The sequence below is a fragment of the Solea senegalensis genome, linkage group LG2 (genome assembly GCF_019176455.1).
Source record: "Solea senegalensis isolate Sse05_10M linkage group LG2, IFAPA_SoseM_1, whole genome shotgun sequence".
In the NCBI taxonomy this organism is placed as follows: Eukaryota; Metazoa; Chordata; class Actinopteri; order Pleuronectiformes; family Soleidae; genus Solea; species Solea senegalensis.
Window position 1 is genome coordinate 34,622,916 of NC_058022.1, and position 15,672 is coordinate 34,638,587.

The 15,672-nt window shown below is 49.0% G+C and overlaps 4 protein-coding genes across 13 annotated transcripts in view; 2 read left to right on the forward strand and 2 right to left on the reverse strand.

Moving 5' to 3' along the window:
* Positions 1 to 114: 114 nt before the first annotated feature.
* Positions 115 to 3,812, reverse strand: f2 (coagulation factor II (thrombin)). Its single transcript, XM_044019182.1, has 15 exons — positions 3,646 to 3,812; positions 3,185 to 3,265; positions 3,033 to 3,112; positions 2,926 to 2,950; positions 2,694 to 2,759; positions 2,495 to 2,603; positions 2,183 to 2,316; positions 1,804 to 2,097; positions 1,518 to 1,631; positions 1,306 to 1,432; positions 1,066 to 1,233; positions 815 to 988; positions 560 to 738; positions 412 to 482; positions 115 to 339 (listed from the first exon to the last, which is right to left on the reverse strand). The coding sequence occupies exons 1-15, from the start codon at positions 3,716 to 3,718 to the stop codon at positions 178 to 180; spliced, it is 1,857 nt and encodes a 618-aa protein (XP_043875117.1). The 5' UTR covers positions 3,719 to 3,812; the 3' UTR covers positions 115 to 177.
* A 527-nt stretch (positions 3,813 to 4,339) lies between these two features.
* Positions 4,340 to 10,157, forward strand: fbxo3 (F-box protein 3). Of its 2 annotated transcripts, XM_044051942.1 has the most exons (13): positions 4,340 to 4,610; positions 4,909 to 5,167; positions 6,035 to 6,124; positions 6,198 to 6,361; positions 6,542 to 6,656; positions 6,733 to 6,937; positions 7,013 to 7,058; positions 7,268 to 7,352; positions 7,422 to 7,544; positions 7,624 to 7,739; positions 7,859 to 7,966; positions 8,556 to 8,638; positions 8,728 to 10,157. In XM_044051942.1, exons 2-13 carry the CDS (start codon positions 5,073 to 5,075, stop codon positions 8,863 to 8,865), a joined length of 1,368 nt encoding a protein of 455 aa, XP_043907877.1. In that variant the 5' UTR covers positions 4,340 to 4,610; positions 4,909 to 5,072; the 3' UTR covers positions 8,866 to 10,157. The 2 variants fall into 2 exon arrangements, with proteins under 2 accessions (XP_043907877.1, XP_043907876.1); XM_044051941.1 differs by lacking the exon at positions 4,340 to 4,610 and having other exon boundaries at positions 4,810 to 5,167.
* Positions 10,047 to 12,758, reverse strand: LOC122785974 (chromosome alignment-maintaining phosphoprotein 1-like). Of its 4 annotated transcripts, none has more exons than XM_044051954.1 (4): positions 12,586 to 12,758; positions 11,550 to 11,941; positions 10,897 to 11,374; positions 10,047 to 10,566 (listed from the first exon to the last, which is right to left on the reverse strand). In XM_044051954.1, exons 2-4 carry the CDS (start codon positions 11,931 to 11,933, stop codon positions 10,172 to 10,174), a joined length of 1,257 nt encoding a protein of 418 aa, XP_043907889.1. In that variant the 5' UTR covers positions 11,934 to 11,941; positions 12,586 to 12,758; the 3' UTR covers positions 10,047 to 10,171. The 4 variants fall into 4 exon arrangements, with proteins under 4 accessions (XP_043907889.1, XP_043907897.1, XP_043907906.1 ...); XM_044051962.1 differs by having other exon boundaries at positions 10,897 to 11,353; positions 11,610 to 11,941; positions 12,571 to 12,758; XM_044051971.1 differs by having other exon boundaries at positions 10,897 to 11,293; positions 12,571 to 12,758.
* A 500-nt stretch (positions 12,759 to 13,258) lies between these two features.
* The window catches only part of LOC122785891 (NHS-like protein 1), a 13,054-nt gene continuing 10,640 nt past the window's right edge, over positions 13,259 to 15,672 (forward strand). For 2 of the 6 annotated variants that reach the window (XM_044051894.1, XM_044051902.1), the window contains exon 1: positions 14,024 to 15,213. In XM_044051894.1, the coding sequence (XP_043907829.1) occupies positions 14,598 to 15,213 (616 nt within the window). In that variant the 5' untranslated portion in view covers positions 14,024 to 14,597. Of the gene's footprint in view, positions 13,336 to 14,015; positions 15,214 to 15,672 lie in introns of those variants that run through there. The other 4 variants (XM_044051934.1, XM_044051939.1, XM_044051940.1 and 1 more) reach the window with 4 other exon arrangements.

Genomic DNA, 15,672 nt, shown 5'->3' on the forward strand with positions numbered 1-15,672 from the left:
TCTGAAGAGCCGGTGACCCGGCACCTGTGGTGAACACGACTTCAACAGGTGCTGCTCATGCTCAAGACAGGAAGTGATGGAAATGTAAGGTGGTAGACAGGAAGTGATCAGTGGTAGACAGGAAGTGAGCTTTATTTGCGTAGTAAGAACAGGAAGTGAACACGATTATAGCGGTCTTCAGTCGTCGCCGTCGTCGTCCTTCCCCGACTTCGCGATCACTTTCTTCATCCAGCGGGTCATCCTGAACACGTGCGTGTAGAAGCCGTACTTCCCGTCGCGGTCGCAGCCTTCGCCCCAAGACACGATGCCAATCTGGTACCACCGGTTCTCTGCCGGGTACTGCACACACACACATACACATGAGTGGTAGGTAATCAGATTACTATAACCTGATCATCTCCTGGTTCACACCTTCATCACAAACGGTCCCCCGCTGTCTCCCTCGCAGGCGTCTCCACGCAGACTGTCCTCTGGTCTGTAACCTGCAACACACAATCATTTGTTAGCTCTGAACACGGGGGGCGGGGTCTAAAGGGGCGGAGCATGCTGCTTGTTTTACCAGCACAGAACATGTTGTCTGTGATCCTGACGGATGTGGATCTGCGACACGTGTGCTGCTCCACGATCGGGAGGTGGATTTGCTGAAGGACTGTAGGTAAGTTCCTCGCCGCTGGGTTCCAGGTCTCCTTCAGGTTCCCCCAGCCGCTCACCCGACCCTTAAAACCCTTGCTCATCAGACTGTCGGGAACAGAGACTGTGTCAGCCACCGTGAACATGACGGAACCTGGCGGACATGTTTGTGTGGTAGTCTTACGCTCTGGCGACCTTCTTGCTGGGCAGACAGATGGGGAAGATCTCGTCGGAGAACGTGATCGGTCGCCTCATGTGCAGCAAGGCGATGTCGCGGTTCAGGTTCTCCTTCCAGTTGTACTTTGGATGCACGATGATCTCATCGATGGCCACGATCTTCTCGGTGCCACGCTCGAACCTGCGGAGGTGAGCAGATGTTTATGGTTCACAGTGAGGAGATCTTTGTACCGTGTGGGGGCGGCGCGGCGGTCCTACTTGGCACGGTGGTGTTTCCCCAGGCGGACCAGGATGTCGTCAATGGTGAAGTTCTTGTTCCAGGGCGGGTAGAGGATGCAGTGAGCTGCGGTGAGGATCCACTGGTCACTGATCAGACTGGCTCCACACAGAAGCTCCTGCGGCGTGCGCTTGTACAGCATCACCTGCCTGTACACACGTTCACATCATGTTACCCAGAGGGCGGAGACTCCGGTTGCCGTGGTGACAGTGCGTAGTTACCATGGTGCCGAGGCCTCCTCTGCGTTGTCGCCGCCGACGATTCGCTGCTCTCGGTACGACTCCAGCAGCTCGTCCTCCTTCGAGTCCTTTTTGTTCATCTTCTCAAACAGGGGGCGCTGTCCACACTCTGCAGCACACAGTCATGTGCTCACCATCAGTGAACCAACCAATAACATGTAACCATGAGGTCAGGTGGGCGTGGTCGACCTTACCGCTCTCTCCTTTTCCAAAGCTGCTAACCTGAAAGAAGGTTTTCCGGTGTGGCCCAAGGACCGAGCGCTCCCTATCGGTCTCCACCGCCTGGTCCTCCCCCAGCAGCTGGTCCTCTGCAGCACAGAGACTCAGGTGAGAGGGGGCGGAGACTCACACAGGTAAAGGTGGGTGAAGTCTCACACAGGTGAGAGGGGGTGGAGACTCACACAGGTAAAGTTGGATGGAGACACAGGACAAAGGTGGTTAGCTAAGAGTTATGGTTAATTTGTTTTTTGCGTTATTTACCGCAGATGTTCAGGTCACAGAAATCGACTGTGATGTTTCCAGAAACCTCCACATAGCACCAGGGGCCCTCGGGGTCGTTGTCAGGGTTACGACACTTGTTTCCCTGCAGGTTGACCTCAGGGAGGAAGTCCTTGCTCTGGCTGAGAGCCTTCACCTTCAGCGATGACCAGTGTAGACAGGTGTGTCCCCCCAGAGTCACCGCCAGGTCGCCCACGTAGTCAAGACCATAGTTCGGAAAGCAGTCCTGGGATTGGACTGGTTCAGGGGCCAGAGTGGGCGGGACAAAAGCTTCACCTGGAAGAACCAGAGGCAAAGTTTCATGGCTATGATGGTTACCGTGGAGACATTGTGTTGTGGTCTATGACTGGCTGATACTTGCCACACACAGGGACGCGGCAGAGCTCTTTCTGGACGGTCGCGTCGCGAGTGAAACACCACGGTCCTTCAGGACGGTTGTCAGGGTTACGACAGAAGTTCTCTTTAAGAATGTCCATCTCCGACACGTTATACTCCCTACGCACAGGTAACCAGGTAACCAGGTAACCAACACACAGGTAAACAACACACGCATATTTAATTCTTGGTTAATCAATAGCTAGTTGGTTGGTTACCTACTTGTTGCTGGTTAGATAATAGTTGGTGAGTTAGTTGTTGACTTGTTAGTTGGTCAGTTAATTAGTTAGTGACCCACCTCATGATGGGATGTGGGAAGTTGTGTCTCCAGCTCTGACACTGTCGTCCTGATGATGTAATGTTGATGTTTCCTTCATAGTTCACTCCAGAGCCCACAACACACTCACCTGTGCACACACACTGGTTATATAGATCAGATCAACAGTGTCTATGTGTCGCTGGTTGTGTGTGTGTGTGTGTGTGTGTGTGTGTGTTACCTTCGATACACTGTCTGATGACGTTGATGTTGTCTTGTGTTCTCGTCATTTGAGTTCCTTTACAGTCTGAAACACACACAGACGGCATGTGTGTGTGTGGACTTTGATGTTTGTCTAACCTGAACTCTCCACAGTTACACGTCGTCATAGCAACAGTTTAAAGTAACCTCATGTGTAAACTTTAATATTCTGTACGTAGCGCAGCGTAGCGACGTAGCGCTGCAGTTCTTACCCAGATACTTGACCCAGAATGTTTCCTGCAGAGAACAGATCACATGACATTAGTGCTGATGTTAAAGTGGCTGTGATTGGACGAGAAGAGGACGGGCGTGGTCGTACCGTTCTGTCCGACTGTTCGAACACCTCCCGCGCCTCCTCGTGGTCACACACCTCCTCCACACACTCCCGCTCCAGGTTCCCTTTGAAGACAACACACACCAGAGTCAAGAGCAGACAGACAGACGGACTGACAAAATGACAGGCAGACAGACCTGGTTTCACTTCCTCGAACAGCGAGTTTGCTCGTCGACTCCGCACCAGAACCTGCGCCGCTCGCTGGCTGTTGAGGAAAACTACAGCGACAAACACACATTGTGTTATAATTGTGCTGTGAGCGCCGCCTGCTGCTGAGAACCAGCATGACACACAGAGGCTCAGTGAACACCTCACACACACACACACACTGCTGCCTTCATCACTACGTTCTAAAGTCTGATTCTGTAAAATTCAGCTTTTGAAATGATTTATTCAGACTGACATCAGTGACATAGTGTGACCACACGAGGCAGCAGAGGAGCAGCAGCTAAAATCACTGGTTTTCTCTGTTTGGTGTGAGAGAGTGAGTGGTTTACAGACGTCTGTCTCACAGTAAACTAACCCGAGTCCTTGGTGAAGTGGTTAAAAACCACGTTGTCTCTAACACTCAAAGCTAACAGATGCAGTAAAGTGGTACCGTGGTCAGTGAGGCAGCCGGGCAGCACCAGCATCAGCACCAGTGCAGCGGGTTTCCACGTCGTTTCCACCATGATCCAGACCTGCAATCAGAACCTAGGAACCAGATCCAGCAGACGCTGTCTCCTCTGTGTCTCTGTGGGTCCGTCTGACTCTGTGTGTGTGTGTGTGGGGGTGTATTGACCGAAGGGTCAAAGTATGAGTGTGGACATGTTTACTCTGATGTGCAGGACAAGCACGCTGTTCTGATGTGGGACACATCAGCAAGACCAGGTCTACAGGAAACTGAGCAGATTTTTAGGGAAAGTGTGGTTGTTTGAGGTACTGCACACACACACACAAACACACACACACACTCTCTGGGAGAGTGTGTGTGTGTGTGTGTGTGAGTGTGTGTGAGAGTGAGTGTGTGTGAGTGTGTGTGTGTGTGAGAGTGTGTGTGAGTGAGTGTGTGTGTGTGTGTGTGTGAGTGTGTGTGTGTGTGTGTGTGAGGTGTGTGTGTGTGTGTGTGAGAGTGAGTGTGTGTGTGTGGGAGGGAGGGAGAGTGTGTGTGTGAGTGTGTGTGTGAGAGTGAGTGTGTGTGAGGTGTGTGTGTGTGGGAGGGAGGTGTGAGTGTGTGTGGGAGGTGGTGTGTCTATGTGTGTGTGTGTGTGTGAGAGGTGTGTCTATGTGTGTGGGAGAGTGAGTGTGTCTATGTGTGTGGGAGAGTGAGTGGTTGACGTTGAGTGACGAGTGTACCACTGTCCCTGTGAGTCAGTATTGATCGTGTGAGTCAGCACAGTCAGAGTAAATATGTGCTTTTCAGATACAGAGGTGAAGGCCTCGCAGCTGACCCTGAATCCTGAAGGTTCTCTGGACCGTCTAACGTTCTTCTCCTCGGCCTCAGCGACCTCAACGGGCTGTGATCACTGTTCATCACTTCTGTCGCTCCAGCTGTCTTTTATTGTGAAGGAGCAGCGATTTACAGTGTGTTGACAGCAGGCTTTTATTTTGAAAATACTGTCTCGTAGATAGTCTTTTATTGTGAAGGAGCAGTAACAGGTCTTTTATTTTGAAAATACTGTCCAAGATAGTCTTTTATTGTGAAAGAGCAGAAGCAGTTCTTTATTTTGAAAATACTGTCTCAGACAGTCTTTTATTGTGAAGGAGCAGTGGCACTTTTTTATTTTGAAGATACTGTATCTAAGACAGTCTATTATTGTGAAGGAGCAGTAACACTTTTATTTTGAAAATACTGTCTCTAAGGCAGTCTTTTATTGTGAAGGAGCAGCAGCTGTGGCCGCTGTGCGTCACTGCAGTGACGCGCCGCCTGCAGCAAGAGGCGCCGGAGAGCCCGAGCTGCTGTTGAAGACAGTAGAAGAAGAAGAAGGAGGAGAAGGAGGAGGAGGAGGAAGAAGAAGAAGAAGAAGAAGAAGAAGAAGAAGAACGATGGCGGCAGCTAGCTCAGCGTTACGGGTGGATCTTCTTCCTTCAGACCCACTGCTGCACGTCTTCTCCTTCCTGGACTTCAGAGACCTGGTCCAGTAAGTGTTCCGCAACGGAACCACCGACACCCGACTAACCGCGAACAACAAGAACCCGTGTTTGTAAACGAAAACAAAAACCATCAGACGAGGCGGCGTTAACATCAAGCTAACAGCTACTAAAAACAACAACACAAACAAACACGAACGTAAAAACAGTGTTATCAGACGCATGTCAGTGACGTCACTGGTCGCGTGTATGTACATTAAAAAAGATTGTTAATAAACTGAAGCTCGTTAGCTTAGCCTGTAGCTTCAGACTGTTTTAACGTAACTGATCTTATTCTCTTTAAATTCAAGTGGACTCTCAGTGAGTCGCTGTTGTCACTTTTAAACGCACGGTCATTTTTTAACGCGTTAAATGTGAAGACTTTATTGGACAACGTTGTTTTGGAGTGTTCCTATTAATTTGACCCCTCTCTAAAGTGTTAACTAGCCACTGGGAAGTCCGCCCTCTAGTGGCAGGATCAACACTAGGGGCTGCGTCCTGATTCCTTTTATTTTGAAAGGAAGTGAAATATCATCTCTCTTCTGTCTCTACCTCATCTCCCTCTTGTCCTTTCTCTCCCCCCTTTCTGTCCCCCACCTCTCCACTGTCCCCCATTTTCCTTTCACCCCAACCGGTCGAGGCAGATGAGCGCACATCTCTGAGTCTGGTTCTGTCAGAGATTTCTTCTTCTGTTAAGAGGGAGTTTTTTTTCTCCACTGTTGTGTTCTCTGCTCTCCTTCATGTTGTCTATGTACAGACCTGACATCATGTATGTTATGATTTGACGCTAAACTAACAAAATTGAATTGAATTGAATTGATAATTGTTGTTGTGTTGTCTGTGCGCGTGTGTGTGTGTGTGTGTGTGTGTGTGTGTAGCTGCAGTTATGTGAGCAGGAGGTTGAATGAACTCTCCAAACACAACCTGCTGTGGAAGTTCCTCTGCTGCAAACACTGGCTGCTAACAGAGTGAGTCAATCAATCAATCAATCAATCTGTGTTTGATGACTCGTGTCGATGTATTGATTGTGTGTGTGTGCAGTGCGGACCGTGTGCAGAGCGGCGTGTCCTGGTTCTGTCTGTTCAAACAGAACTACAAAGACCTGGGACGCTACATCCAGCACTACGCCACGCTGAGGCAGGCGTGGGAGGAGCTTAAGAGCTTCCTGCAGCAGCGGTGTCCGCGAATGATCGCGTCGCTCAAAGGTGACGCAACTGTCCGTCTTTAAAGGTTCAGGTTTTCTGTGTGTGGTTGACAAAACACACACACACACACACACGTGTGACACAAAGTGAGGAGCACCAGCTAAAATCACTGATTTTCTCTATGGACTTTGGTGTAGGAGAGTGAGTGACATTGATGTTAATGCTGTGTGTGTCCTGTAGAGGGCACCACAGAGGTGGAGTTGAACACCATGGAGGCACAGATTGGCTGCAGACTTCCAGACGACTATCGCTGCTCGTATCGCATCCACAACGGACAGAAGCTGGTCATCCCAGGGTCAGTGTCTCCCCACCGAGGCCCCTCCCCCTTCAGTCCACCTCTCTGACCCCTTCCTGTCTGTTTGTGTCCTCAGGCTGATGGGCAGCATGTCCTTGTCCAACCACTACCGCTCTGAGGTGCTGCTGGACGTGGAGACGGCGGCAGGCGGGTTCCAGCAGAGGAAGGGCATGAGGCACTGCCTGCCGCTTACCTTCTGCTTCCACACCGGCCTCAGCCAGTATGTGGCGCTGCAGCCCGCAGAGGGACGCAGGAAGTTCGAGAGCTTCTACCCCTGCCCTGTATGTACCCTTTCATAGTAAGAGCTCTGCAAAGAAATCGGGGGTTAAGTGTGACGTGTTGGCTCTGTGTTTCAGGATCAGACAGCTCAGGATCCTTCAGCCATCGACATGTTCATCACAGGTGAGCGACATCTGTGTGTGTGTGTGAGCAGTTTACAATCTGTAATGTCATGTGACTGCATGTAGGGGGTGTGGCCTGTGATGTATGAATAACACTGCTATTCTGTAACTATATTTGCATCAAATGTGATTGTTTTAGACGACGATTATCACACAGTTCGTGTGTGTGTGTGTGTGTGTGTGTGTGTGTGTGTGTGTGTGTGTGTTCAGGTTCCTGTTTCCTGGAGTGGTTCACCACCTACGTTCACAACGTGGTCACAGGAGAATATCCGATCATCAGAGACCAGATCTTCAGGTAACACACACACACATACGACAGCATGAAGGACAGGTGTGACATCACAGCGCTGACGTCCGTCCGCAGGTACGTTCATGACAGCGGTTGCGTGGCGACCACCGGCGACATCACCGTCTCTGTGTCCACCTCCTTTCTGCCAGAGCTCTCCTCCGTTCACCCGCCGCACTTCTTCTTCACCTACCGCATCAGGTACGAGCGCCCGTACGTCCACACATGCCGCGCGCGTCACAACACTGCCCGCGTTCTGGTCACGTGACGTCTCTTTCAGGATCGAGATGTCGAGCGGCGCGTCGCCCGACGCCGCGTGTCAGCTCGACAGCCGCTACTGGAAAATCACCACGTCTGACGGAAACATGGAGGAGGTCCAAGGGCCCGGCGTGGTCGGTATGCTGCTGACATCACACGGCTCCTCCCTCCCGCACCTCTGGACTGTGATTGGCTGAGACAAGCTGCTGATGTATGTGTGTGTGTGTGTGTGTGTGTGTGTGTGTGTGTTTCTGCAGGAGAGTTTCCGGTCCTGACTCCGGGAAAGGTGCACGAGTACGCGAGCTGCACCACCTTCTCCACGCCGTCAGAGTACATGGAGGGTCACTACACCTTCCACAGACTCGGTAACTTTATTGTGAAGGAGTCCATAAACATACATGTCAATCATTTCACTTTGATGTGGAGAAACATGTGATCATGTGACTGCAGGAAGTTCCGTTGTTTTCTTTCTTTTATTGTGAAGGGGCAGCATTCTGTCTACAACAGTATTTTATTGTGAAGGAGCAGCCTTAGTACGTCTTTCATTTAAAAAATACTTTAAAAAAATCAGTAGCAGGTCTTTTATTCTGAAAATGGTGTCTCGAAGATGGTCTTTTATTTTGAAGGATCAATATCAAGTCTTTATTTTGAAAATACTGTCTGAAAATCAATTTTTTTATTATGAAGGAGCGGTAGCAGGTCATTTATTTTGAAAACACTGGTATTTTATTGTGAAGGATCAGTAGCAGCAGGTGTTTTATTGTGAAGGATCAGTAGCAGCAGGTGTTTTATTTTGACAGACCAGTAGCAGGTCATTTATTTTGAAAACACTGTCTCTAAGATGGTATTTTATTGTGAAGGATCAGTTGCAGCTCTTTAAACTGCCAGCAGCCAGTGTTTTATTGTGTAGGGTCAGGAGCAGCAGGATGTTGACTGTGTGTTTGTGTGTGTCAGTGAATAAAGAGGAAGTGTTCCAGGTGGCGATTCCTCGCTTCCACATGGTTTGCCCGCCGTTCAGAGAGCCGACAGTCAGAACGGTAAATCAGCTGATCATGACGTCCTCGTCTTTGTGATTTGTTGGCCCCGCCTCTTTCGCCCTGACTCAGACGGTGTCTCATGTCTGCAGCGCAAAGCTACGCCCACCGCCGTGCCTCCTCGCTGCGACGAGGGCGACAGAGAGGACGACGAGAGCGGAAACTTCGGCGACCTCCGGGGAATCAACATGGCGGCGCTGGAGGGGGCGTGGTGCCCCCGACACATCTGACCTCTGACCTCAGGAGTGATGCACTGACTGCAGGGGATTGTGGGAAATGTAGTGAACTTTTCTCGCTGTTTCTCTTTCCTTTTTTTTCCCGTCTTAATGGAAACAGCTCGGACAAGATGGACGCCACGGTAACCATGGAGACGCTTTGTTTTTCACTTTACTTTAAAGTCGGGAGCTTTTGTTTCCGTTGCAGGAACCGACCGCTGATCCATCGTTTATCGTTTTAAACGGACGACGTCTGTGACGGCGCCCTCTGCAGGAACACAGGGACATCACTCAGTCACGCGCCGTTAGCATCGTTAGCGTCCAGTTCCTGCGGTAGAAACCTAAGTGTCGGGCAGAGCCTGAACTAACTGGAATTTTATTTTGAAGGAGGCCTCTTCCTGTTTTTGTTTCCTCCTCCTCATCATCATCGTCGCTCTGCTGTGATTGGTGGGTTTTGTTTTTCTATGTTTGGGCTCAATAAACAGGAAACGCTCATCAACGCCGACTCATTGTCAACAGGAAATGATGTCATCACTTTGGTCCTCAGGGACACTCCAGCGTCGTGAGTGGCTCGTGTTTTGACGTAGACTGTCGGGAACAAACGCATTTGAACGTTAGTTTCTTCTTCTGTGTGTAAATAAGTGTTTTTCACCGTGACGACCGCAAACTCTGGTGCAACTAAACTAAGCTAGCTAAAAGTAGCTTGTGTCAACAGAATGTAGCATTAAGCTATGACAAAAAACGTTACCATAAAAGTACAGAACTGTAGCAAACGCTAACTGCTAACTGGCCATAGTGGTTCATATTATAAATGCTAACTGCTTAGTAGCTACTACATTAGCCACCATGACCACTTAGCAGCTACCACATTAGCCACCGTGACTACTTAGTAGCTACAACATTAGCCATGTGACTACTTAGCAGCTACTACATTAGCCACCATGACCCCTTAGCAGCTACTACATTAGCCACCATGACCCCTTAGCATCTACTACATTGGCCACCGTGACTACTTAGCAGCTACTACATTAGCCACATTCCAATAAAAGTACTGTAGCAGCTGCTAACTGGTCATGGTGGCTCATGTAATAAATGCTAACTGCTCAGCAGCTACTACGTTAGCTACTTAAGCAGAAATAGATTAACCTAGCTTGACTAAAAAGAATTCAGAGCCCTTCACAATAAAAGTGCCATCCTTGACGTAACAAACTTTATTTAAAAAACTTTAACAGACAAATGTGATGACGAGTAAAAATGTAAAGGTGGTGTAAAATAAAGGATGACATCACAGGTCACATGACAGGAAACATTGTGTCTTCCTTCAGTCATACTCGTCATCGTCGTCGTCCTCCTGTATCGCCCTCGCCGCCCTCTTTCGTTTCCTCTCCCCTCTTGTCTCCTTCCTCTCCTCTACCCCCTCCTCCGCCTCCTCTTCAATCTCCTCCCCCTCCTCGTCCTCCCCTCTCCTCCCTGCTGCTGCTCCTCCCTCCTGCAGCTCCTCCTCCTCTCGGGCATTGCAGCGGCTGCAGTGTCTCCGTAAGCCTCCCAGGTGCTGGGACCTGAAGCAGCAGAAGGGGCAGGCGTACCTGCCGGGCCGGTGGGCGGAGCTGACGTGCTGCTGCAGGCGACTGGGCAGAAAGAAGCTGCAGCTGCAGTCTGTGCACCGGTACGGGTGATCCACGCTGTGACTCCGCCCCACGTGACTGATGACGAACCCTGAGGGGAGGAGGAACACCACAGGTGTGACAGTGTAAGGACTTGGCCCGCTCCGATCCACGCACGCACACACACACACACACACACACACACGTCTGCCTCCATCACTGAGTTCTAATGTCTTCCTTTGTCTCTTCAGTGTTTAAATCCATGTTCAGATTGACATCAGTGACACAGAGTGACCACAGGAGGTAGCAGAGGACCAGCAGCTAAAATCACTGATTTTCTCTCTGGGCTTTGGTGTGGGAGAGTGAGTGAGTGTGTGGTTTACAAACGTGAGTCTCACAGTGAGATAAAGACGTGATCATGTGACTGAAGCGAGTCTGTTACCTTTCAGCTTGTTTTTCCAGCCACAGATCTGACACACGTAGCGGTTGGAGATGAAGCTCACCACCTTGGCGAGCGCCTCCTCCTCATCGCCGCCGCCGCTCACCGTCAGTCTGGGCGTGGCGTCGGCGCTGCGCCTGATGGCCTGGATGGCGTAGGTCTTGGGGACGGCGTGTTTCTTGACCACATGGTTGAGACCCAGGACTTTCATCTTGTTCCTGAAGTCACAGAACAGACAGTGATAGAAGGCTCCGTCAAACATCAGGACACTGTCTCTGGCTTCAAGGTCCGGTTTGGCCACCTGCTGCCTCTGGGGGGCGCCATCTTCCTCATGTGTCTCATCAGCCTTCTCCTTCAAATCTTCACCCTTGTCCTCCATCTTCTCGTCTTTACCTTTGTCCTCCATCTTCTCGTCTTTACCTTTGACCTCCATCTTCTCCTCCTCACCTTTGTCCTCCATCTTCTCGTCTTTACCTTTGACCTCCATCTTCTCCTCCTCACCTTTGACCTCCATCTTCTCGCCTTTACCTTTGACCTCCATCTTCTCCTCCTCACCTTTGACCTCCATCTTCTCTTTCACCTTTGACCTCCATCTTCTTTTACCTTTGACCTCCATCTTCTTTACCTTTGTCCTCCATCTTCTCTTCACCTTTGACCTCCATCTTCTCGTCTTTACCTTTGACCTCCATCTTCTCCTCCTCACCTTTGTCCTCCATCTTCTCATTGTCTCCGCCCAGCTTGTCCTTGTGTGCGTCCCTCTCGTGCAGACAGTGCGTGGTGATGATGTGCGTGTAGAGCTTGGTGAAGTCGCGTGTCGTGTAGAAGCAGTCGGCGCAGTGGAACAGCCGCGCTGTGCTCTGGTAGATCAGGATGTTGCCGAGGCGACCGAACGCCACGTTGTCCAGGTGGGCGGGGTGTGACGCCGCGATGTGGGACAGCTGGTGGGCGTGGCTCTTGGACAAGTGGCCGCAGTAGGAGCAGCGTAGGTGAGCCGCGACGCCACCGCCCACCTCTCCGCGGGTGTGGATGATGACGGACATGATGAGAGCTGGACAGGAAACACACAGGAGTGTCAAAATAAAACATACAATTTCTCTCCGATGTAAATTAATTAGGATAATTTACAGCAGGTTGTGCGAATTTTCTCAAAACATAAACGCAGATTGATCAATTAATCAAGTAAACATTTCATAACTTAGTGTCAGACATTAATTTCATAGACAATTTACCAGAATATTTCAACATTTAACTGGACATTTTCCTAATGAGGTTTGGTGACACTCCCTAACTGAATTATTTCATTATTTTCTTATGAAGTAAACACTAAATCATTGTTTTTTTGAATAAACATTAGCATCCGTACAGTTATTTTTAAGTAACATTTGTATCGTCAGCTCCGCACAGAACTGCTAGAATCTGTATGTGACTTTGACCAGACTCCATTCATTTTCTGACTGTTTTCTAAAATAAATTCAAATAGTAGAAACGCTGCCGCTCCTGTTGAACTAAGACGTGTCCGGTTAGTCAAATCACAGTTTCCCACATCATTCCGGGTTAGTCCCGGGATTATTTCCGTGCTATTTTTTGAAGTAAAACCACTTAATACCTCAGTTGGAAATAAAGCTTATAACGAGCCGCAGCTAACAGGCTAACTCCCACTTAAACTCGTCTTTTTACCGTGTTTCCGCTCACCCGCTTCAGCTGCCGCCTGCGCTTAACTTCGGTGAGCCTCCCGGGTCGGATGAGACATTAAAATATCCCGAGAAAAGGATTAAACCCGGGTTAAAGAGCCCGGGATTTGCTTTAGCTTCAGTGTGCAGAGGAGCTGCGTGCCGATCAGCTTCCGTGTTTTTCTGCTGAGCAGCCAATCAGATCGCTCCATCCCGTCTGAGGCGCGGCCAATCAAAACCGCGGTTTGAAACCAAAACATAAGGTTTTATTTGAAAAGCCAGATCAATTAAGAGGATGCGAGTGTGATTATTGTTTGAAAAACTACAGTCGTTGGATTTAAATGTTTTTTAATGTTTCTTCAACAACAGCATTCTTTTCAAACAACCAGTGCGGACTTCATCCCCCATCATGCACTGCAGTGTGTTGCTAAGCGACACTGACAATGCCAAACTTGCCAAAAATGCCAAAGTGAAAGCGTCTGTGGTGTATTCAAAGCAGGATAACTTTATTGACACACAGTCACAGGTGACAGTGACAGTGGTGATGATTAAATTGAGCAGAAAGACACAGAGGTTTGGTGCAGGTGATGATGGATGAGCGTCACTGTGGGGGGGGGCTTTTACTGTGGGAGAGCGATGGAGGAGGGAGAGAGAGTGAGACAGAGAGAGTGAGACAGAGAGAGAGAGAGAGAGAGGAATCTGTGTTTGAACTTGTGTTTCACACTCATCAAACAACAGTGGAAGAGAGAGGTCGACATGCTCTGCTTAAAAGGTGAGAGAGAGAAGTTTCAAAGAAGTTTGTGTGTGTGTGTGTGTGTGTTCAAATGTAGGTCGCTTTGTCCCGACACACACACACACACACACAGCGAGCTTTGCAGAGAAATATGTTCCAGATTGGAGCAGCTGCACTCATTTCTGTTGCCATGGTTACCACAACAAAATCTCCAACTTACATTGTTTGCGCCGTCTGCTGCTGCTTGTCATTATTATTGTTTTGAATCTTCCGACGCAGGAGTTCTGAATGTTGTGTTGTCTGGAGGCGTGTGCATTCTTGAGTGTGACACGTGTGTGTGTGTGTGTGTGTGTGTGTGTGTGTGTGTGTCAGGCCTGTTGTAACACGCTGAAACATCCCATTCAGCCTCCAAAACACAGCTGTTCACCATCATCGGTGATACCTTCACTGACGCTGAACTTACCCACAATGCAACGTGAGCACTCTCTAAAATAGAAATCTATACAATCAAGATCAAATGTAACGAGCTTATGTTAAAACAGTTTTATCTTTTAATGAATAATAAATAATAAATATGTTTTTATAATGTTTTAATAAATAAACAAATACTGGGTACAAACTTTAGCTGCTACATTGCCCTCTATGGCTAGTTAGTAAATGCTAACTGCACCAGCTGCTAACTGGCCATGGTGTCTAATGCAGTAAATGCTAACTGGCCATGGTGGCTAATGTAGTAAATGCTAATTATAAATTATAAATTTTAACTTAATTTACGACAATTAAGTTTCGCATTAGTGTATGTGTGTGCGTGCGTGCGTGCGTGTGTGTGTGTGTGTGGCCATCTGCAGAGCTGGATAATCCCTGTCAGATTAGAGCAGAGAGAGAGAAAGAGACGGCGTCAACATGAACAGATGATGATTCTCTGTCGTCGTCGAGGTTTCAGATCTGAAGTTTTTATTTTGAAGGACCTAAAAGACTTTAGAGATCCTCGAGAGACACTTTTAATTTGAAATTACTCTTTGTTTGGACCTTTATTGAGGAAGAATTTTTTTATTTTCTGTCTTTTTTTGTTGTGTTGTTTTGAAGGCTTTTATTTTGAAGCTGTTTTAAACCATTTTATGAAGAATCTCAAAAACTGACATTGTGTTTTTAATTTCGTTTTAAACTTTTATTATGAAATCAAAGTCAGATCAAATAGAAACCTGGGGCTTTTATTATGAAAGGTTGGAAATCTACTACTGAGGCTTTTATTGTGAAAAGACGAAAGTTTGTTCGTGATTGGTTGTCGATCGGCTGTCAGGATGATTTCCTACGTGGAGTGTCTCGGTGGCGAGGGGGCGGGGCCAGGCGTGACATCACGCTGCTGGGACGCCGGCCCTGACGAAGAGCGAGACGAGCTTCTTCCTCGTAAGATGGCCACCCTGCAGCCAAAGACTGAGGGCAGCCTGCGGCGCCGCCTGCTGACCGCCAGAATCCACCAGCAACGCGACGCCATCTACAGCATGAATGTGGGCGGAGACAAAAAGCCCCTACCATCTCAACATCAGTATTCAGGCAGCAGCCCCTGGTACCGCCCCCAGCACCTTCCCCCACGCCCCCACATCCACCCTTCTTTTACCCCAGAGGCTCATGGGAAACCCCAACCACAAACTTCGCCCCTTCAGCCACGGCGCACGACCTGCCCCATCCTTAGCCAGCGTCGCCGGACGTCCTCGTGTCCACCGACACTGAAACCCCGCCCCGGCTACACCACACCTGTCCCCTCCCCTCTCTGTGCCACGCCCCGCCTCCTGCAGCCAGAGGTTCCGCCGCAGTACCAGTATCAGCCCAGCAGGAGGCGCAGGAGCAAATTCTTCTGCTTCAGACGGCAGCAAGGGAGGAGCTCTGGGCTGGAAGCCATGCCCCTTCTGTACAGAGGTACTGCAGCTCCTGATTGGTCCAGATGTTTGCTACAGTTGTTAGCTACAGATGTTAACTGCAGTTGTTAGCTACAGACATTTGCTCCAGTTGTTAGCTACAGCTGTTTGCTACAGTTGTTAGCTACAGATGTTAACGCCAGTTGTTAGCAACAGAGTTACCATCTGTGGCTGTTCATGGTCACAGCTGCTGACAGAGCAGGTTGTTACAGGTCAAAGGTTGACATAATGATAGCATGACCTACTTCCTGTCTAATTAAACTAATTAAAAGAGAGAGAGACAGAAGGAGGATGAGTGAAGTAATGAGCTGCTCCACTGACACATAATCTGACCCACTTTACACACACATGCTATAAATGCTACAGCTAACGTTCATTGTGAAGAGATCGCAGGATTTTCGTAAAATTGTTCGTATTATTCTATATTATAGAATATAGTGAGTCAGCGCTAATGCGCTAG

What these genes read in the sequence shown, in the direction of transcription:
- f2 (XM_044019182.1), bottom strand. Translation starts at nt 3,718, where the DNA reads ATGGTGGAAACGACGTGGAAACCCGCTGCACTGGTGCTGATGCTGGTG. An exon ending in TCGAACAGTCGGACAGAACG is followed by an intron (nt 2,951 to 3,032) that starts GTACGACCACGC and finishes TGTTCTCTGCAG; the next exon opens with GAAACATTCTGGGTCAAGTA. An exon ending in CTGCCGCGTCCCTGTGTGTG is followed by an intron (nt 2,098 to 2,182) that starts GCAAGTATCAGC and finishes TGGTTCTTCCAG; the next exon opens with GTGAAGCTTTTGTCCCGCCC.
- LOC122785974 (XM_044051954.1), bottom strand. Translation starts at nt 11,933, where the DNA reads ATGTCCGTCATCATCCACACCCGCGGAGAGGTGGGCGGTGGCGTCGCG. An exon ending in GTAAAGACGAGAAGATGGAG is followed by an intron (nt 11,375 to 11,549) that starts GTCAAAGGTGAA and finishes GAGAAGATGGAG; the next exon opens with GTCAAAGGTAAAGACGAGAA. An exon ending in CTGGAAAAACAAGCTGAAAG is followed by an intron (nt 10,567 to 10,896) that starts GTAACAGACTCG and finishes TCCTCCCCTCAG; the next exon opens with GGTTCGTCATCAGTCACGTG.
- fbxo3 (XM_044051942.1), top strand. Translation starts at nt 5,073, where the DNA reads ATGGCGGCAGCTAGCTCAGCGTTACGGGTGGATCTTCTTCCTTCAGAC. An exon ending in CAGAAGCTGGTCATCCCAGG is followed by an intron (nt 6,657 to 6,732) that starts GTCAGTGTCTCC and finishes TTGTGTCCTCAG; the next exon opens with GCTGATGGGCAGCATGTCCT. An exon ending in ATCAGAGACCAGATCTTCAG is followed by an intron (nt 7,353 to 7,421) that starts GTAACACACACA and finishes GTCCGTCCGCAG; the next exon opens with GTACGTTCATGACAGCGGTT.